This window comes from Puntigrus tetrazona, chromosome 13 (genome assembly GCF_018831695.1).
Source record: "Puntigrus tetrazona isolate hp1 chromosome 13, ASM1883169v1, whole genome shotgun sequence".
Taxonomy (NCBI): domain Eukaryota; kingdom Metazoa; phylum Chordata; class Actinopteri; order Cypriniformes; family Cyprinidae; genus Puntigrus; species Puntigrus tetrazona.
In genome coordinates, this window is record NC_056711.1 from 3,539,765 (window position 1) to 3,545,764 (window position 6,000).

Below are 6,000 nucleotides of genomic sequence, written 5' to 3' on the forward strand. Positions count from 1 at the left end.
AATATAACAGTTCGTCTATATCTCTACTTTCAGTAGATTACAGTAATCTAGAGTAATTTACAAAAATTAACAGCGTTCTCATAGTGATAATGACAGCAATTGCCTAAAATCCAAAGTGCTCCCAAGCTACTGCTTGCATCCGATTATGTGATATTACGAACGAGAGTGTAAAATGAATGCACATTATGAGATGGATGAAAGCCGACACAAACGCACACATTCACACACTCTCATCCAAACAGAGCCAGATTTGTTGGATATTACAGCACCCCACTGGGAATATCACACATGCGATCTCACACAGCTACTGAGCGCTTCTGAGCTATCGCTTGCCTCGATTATCGATGATGCCACAGATTTTCAACACTTTCAATTCATTCCTCCATTTTCATTCTCGTGGAGCCGAGCAGAAAAGAGTTTCACGTATGATCAATGTAGCGGTCCGGCATGAGCGGTAGACCATCATTTACGTTCTCCGTGTTGTTCTACGACAGAATAGAGCTGAGCTCGGCAAAATCCGATGATTTAGCTTTGCTTTGGAGGTGGTTCCTCAAAGCTGAGATTACGGAGGGATATAGCTGCAGTAGGATGTTCATTCCTCCTTGAATCCAGAGGAGAACTTTCTGATCTCATACCACCAAAGGTCATGACCAATTGCAATTAGTTTTCTAAAAGGCATATGATCAGAGGCATGAACGCACGCATTTGCACACGCTCCTAACGTGCAGATCTGAGCAAGTATGTCCTGTTTGCTGGAGGTCAGGGCTCAGTTCTGCAATGGTTCAATAGCGGAAGTGAAACCGACTGCTCAGTTCACTCTCCTGAGCACAAGACTAACTCGCTGTCTCCGTCTGACGGAGTGTGTGCTCCCTTGACAGCGTTATTAATTCAGATTTGCACAAGCTAGACTGTGACAAACCCATAATGTGTGGTGGAGGAAACGACTCTAACTGGCATATTACTCAAAAAGATTGCATTAAACAGCATGACACATCCCTACGCCAGATTCTCACCAACTCTCGGTATAAAAATCTGTGAAAACTCGCGACGTGAGTCATACTTCGCAAGTAAAAAGCTGAATATTCTTCATGTTGGCAGGTAAGATCAGCCACATCGCACCGATTACATGGTTAATGTTACAGGCGAACATCACCGGCTTTATCCAGAGAGGAAAGCTAGTTTCGACCAGACGGAAAGGCTGTAAATGTGAGTGACAAGAAATAAACAAGAAAGCGAGTGTGAAACTGCTGCAATTCACAAAGCACAAAGTGTAAAGCCGGGCCGCAGGCCCTCCCGAGGGGCGTATGATGATGCCCGAAATGTACGTTTAACAGGATAGCACTAGAAAAAACTAGAGCCTAAACTGACAAACAAGACTTTTGATTTGATTGCGAGTGTAAAAATGAAACTGACATTTTGTAATGACATCACAGAGGAGTTATTAGGCTTACGTCACTCCGCTGTGATTTGCAGATGAATACGATCCTCGGGTATTTAACTGCGGATGCCAAAGGACTGTGCGTCCACACTGGAAAGGCATGCTGGGTGCGGATGATTCACCGGAAAACAGTTATTTGGGACTGTGCGTGTCAGCGATTATAAACCTACCAGCCTTCCTAACTTGAGCAGGGAAGGGTGGCAGCGCTCAAAGATGTCAAAAATGTTAACGACTCCCTCTCCCTCATACTGTAATGAGAAAGTAATGATGAGTAATGAGTCGGTAATGTAAAGTCATGTGTGTAATGACGGAGTTTTATAAACGTAATTTTAAACTTAGGTTTGCTCAAGAGGTTCTAAATTATTACAAGCACATCACGATCCGAAACTGCGTTTGCTTCGTTTGACAACAGATTTTCAATTGGCAGGGAAATTTCATAAAGCGAAAGGAATGAAAATTCACGTGTTAAATATGGGGAAAATATTACGAGATAAAAGAACGATCAAAATCAGTCAAGGAATAAAAGAGGTCCTCTCTGTTGACAGATAGATAGATAGATAGATAGATAGATAGATAGATAGATAGATAGATAGATAGATAGATAGATAGATAGATAGATAGATAGATAGATAGACAGATGCTTTTAATCGTCCTTTTAAAAGCTAATTACCGTAATTTAATTTGCAATAAAGGCCCAAGACTCTCTATTAAACATTTATAGAACAGACTGAATGAGAAAAAGAGCAGTTTGGGGAAATAAATAAGCCTTTTTGAGAACTTTATAAAGTTGACAGCAGGAGATGAGCACAAGAGCTTTCTATAAAGAATCAGTCAGGAGCCCCCTGGTGCCACAGTACACATAATTCTCACCCTAAACCACAAATTACTAAGTGTTTTACTGCTTTAGGACAACTGTTAAACCGTGTTGTTGTGCACACACCGTATTCAATTGACAAGCTAAGCTTTCTGAATATAGACCCGGCTAAAAAAATGGTTTGTATGCTATTGTTGCGTGTGTTGTTTTTTTAATAACACATGCTTAACTATTGGCTTTCACATGCTAGGCCATTTTGTTGGGTTATTTTGGTAAACAACAGGTCTGGCGCCGACTATTTAAGTGTCACTGGCCCAGGAGAGGATATGTAGGTGTGACAGTAAGTTTATCTTACTTGGCTTGTTGTTATCACGCGGACATTAGCAGTCAAATGCAATTCACACGACTATTGAGGGTCAACTTTCTCTTTCAGGCCGACGGAATGGGCTGCATAAGTTATACGTCGACTTCTGTTGCAAATTTCTCCATATCTGCTTGTTTAAATGAGAGACGTTTTACTTAGGTCTCAGCGTTAACGACCGTCTCTCAAACATTACGGCGAAATTGTGAATTGAGCATATTGCGTTACGGTCTTATTCACAATAAACCTTATACAATAAAAAATTATAACGAGGCACGCGTTAATAACCAACAGAACCACTGTAAAAAAAATCATCTGGCAAGCCACAGGTATCCCCCCCTTGCAAGGGAGAAGTAGCCTACCGAGCGGGAGCTTGAACTTAAGCAGATTTTTAAAGCAGAACTAAAAGGCTGTGTAAGTGTGTGAAGATTTGACACCCAAAAAAAAAAATGCACAAGACGCTGTAAATTGTCGCCAATAACCGCTCTGCGTTGAGCGCGAGCGACCGCGCTCCTTTCCCGCCACCGTTCGGTGGGATTTGACGGACGTTACCTTCGTCGAGAAGCCGTTCGAGGTGGTTGAAGATCCCGCAGAAGTTGGGCAGACTGCTCATCAGTTTCTTATCGTTCATGAGCTGCATCAGATAATCTGGGGTCGGCTTCGGCTTCTCTTTCGTTTCCATTTCCCCCACCATATTCCACAGGAATCACCACCGACGCCCCAAAATAGACGGAAAAAGTCCCAAAATAAATAAAGGCTTGGGTATAAATAATAAATAGAGTACAAAAAAACGCGTGTGAAGAAGGCAAGTGCCCGGCTCGTCCGCGGAAAAGGCTCGCTGTCTCTGTCTTTACGCACAATCCGCTGCTGCAATAGGCTACGGCAAGTCGGGAGATGACAGTTGTTTAGGGCAGCAGATGAAATGAAATTAAATGAATCAAATGAAATATAAACGTGCGGAGGGGGAAGCCAGATCTCCTTTCAGAAACAATTCCCGATAAATCCCACAAGTTACCGGCAAAGGCGACTCCCGCGTGCCCAGTGCCCCTTTTAAGATTTATTTTAGCGAGAGATTTGTCCTTAACTTCCTCTTGAGGCGGCGAAAATGCACCCTTTTCCCGAGTTCCCCAGAGCTTCCTGTGTCTTGCCTGTCTGTGTATGTGTGCAGCACTAGAAACGTCTGTCCCTCCCGTCTCTTACGCGCAATAAAGGCGCTTTCTCAATGAGATTGGCATTCGGTCCTCCGTTACCGACCAGCTCCTCTTGCGCTCTCGAGCCCGTCACATGATCACACTGAGTCCCAGCAGCAGAAATCAGACTGTGGGAGGAGAGAGAGAGAGAAGAGAGAGAGAGAGAGAGAGAGAGAGAGAGAGAGAGAGTCTGTACATCTGAAAAACAATTAGCCTATTTTAAATGCGCCTCGTTTCTGAAGCATGTCTGTGAGATATGCATCTGGCGTATTGCGATGAATGGCTTCACATGAACCCTTCCACAGAGATGCTATTTTTTCCCCTAACGCGTGCAAACTGCAAAGTAAACGTGAATGTCCATGCATTCTCCAAAAAGCTTGGTCTCTACACTCTACCCTCAATTTCTGCGCTTTCAAAGCGCTTTCATTTACTCTCCTTCGTGTCCTTCTGAGAAGAAAAGATTCGTTTTCTTTCAGACATGAAATGAGATGCACATTTCGAGCTGCAAATAAAAATGTCCGCATGTGCTACTGCATGCATCATGCGAAGTCGTGCATGGTTCACGAAAGACGGGTTTGCTAATTTGAACCAGCGTAAAGGTAAGCAGACATACCCATTAAAAAAGGGCAAAAATAAGTTTCATCTGTCTTAAAATTTTACCTCTGCTTGTTTTTATTGAGAAGCAAAGCCCGGTCCCCATTGTTTTGAGGTGTTTGTGAGACTGAGCGTGTATTGGTCACATGGGTCTAATATTAAAAGACTCGTTTGTCCTCTTTTGGCAAGCTGGATGGGAATAGTGAAGTAGAAGAACTGAGATTGACTAAACGCCGGCGCACATCAGAACGCACCACAATGGTAAAGAAGAAAACAAGGCATTTATCTCAATAGGAGGACTTCCTCTGCAGAAAAAAAGAAAAAAAAAATCGTTACACAATGCGGATGGAGGCTAATGTTTTGTCAATATGTGCCAATACTCAACTAAAGCTAATGCTATGGGAACAGCTCCTCCCTCTGGATTAGAGCACTTTTTAATTTACATAATTAACATTCTTTTTTGTCCCTGTTGGAGCGGCACAACAACAGCACAAGCAAGAGAGCTATTACAGAGATTTGAAATCCGATGTGCTACATTTTCATTCCGAGCGTTCGTTCTTTTTGCGTTAATGCGACGCGTTCGATTTTGCTAAATAGATGCTAGGCCCCAGCCCCGCGCTTTGAAACAGCAAACATGTGCAATTTCAGAGAGAACCGAAGTTATTTTCCCACACGGTAAGCGTAATTTACGACTGCTTGAATCCCTTCATTACCGTGTTTATATAAATACTCTAATTGGCCTAATGGTTTTGTCACTTCTTTTGTTATGCAAAGCAGTTCTCATGCGCGGTGCTGTTTGGCTTTTAGACGCAGCCGTGAAAAAGCAATTGTTCCAGTCGCCGTTTGACGTTGCATTGGTCCATCACTCCTATTCACGTGAATGGAAAAGAAAAATAAGAAGCGCGTATAAGAAATAGCCGGAAAACAAAACTAGGGAGAATGTGAAACAACGCACCGGAGGGCTGAGGAGAAGAGGGTAGAGAGGGCTGTCGGCCCAGTATCTGACAGCATGGAAACAAACGACCCACCAGAACAGGAAGGGATTGTCCAGGTCCTGCCCAGCACCTTTTCATCCTTTTGTCATGCCCGGGGCTTTCACATGCAGATCTCCTTGGACGCAGAGGCCTGTGTTAGGGCGCCTTGCCCTCCTGACTACAGAGAAAGGGGTGTTTTTACCCCTCACCCCTTCTTCAGCGAGAACTGCCCCTCCACCCCGCGCCTCCCGGCTCCCTCGCTTACTCTCCAAATGACGGAAGCCTTGTTTGAGAGCAGAGGAATTACGTTAATGAATGCATTCCTTCACACATGCACCCTGAAACCGGGCAAGCTTGTCTCTGTTTGGTTGAAGCGGGGAACAAGTGCACTGTCGCTCTCAAACCCTCGCCTTTCATCTCGCTCCGGCCCCCCTCTTTTTCACTTGTTAGCTCTCCTTCAGATAGCCCAGATCCCCTCGTAAACCCCCCTTCTCCGCGAGCACATGTGACTAGTATGCGAGCAACATGAAAACAGCCTGTGAACTGATGAACGCAGTCATTTTTTTAAACCGTTTGCACGCTTTTGAAGACTAATTACCGAAAGTGCACCGATACTTAGTATATCAACA

General features: G+C 43.9%; 1 protein-coding gene across 1 annotated transcript in view; it reads right to left on the reverse strand.

Moving 5' to 3' along the window:
- Positions 1-3,912, reverse strand: part of qkib (QKI, KH domain containing, RNA binding b) — a 60,719-nt gene extending 56,807 nt beyond the window's left edge. The window contains exon 1 of the mRNA XM_043255850.1: positions 3,166-3,912. Within this exon, the coding sequence (XP_043111785.1) occupies positions 3,166-3,307 (142 nt within the window). The 5' untranslated portion in view covers positions 3,308-3,912. The remainder of the gene's footprint in view (positions 1-3,165) is intronic.
- Positions 3,913-6,000: the final 2,088 nt, after the last annotated feature.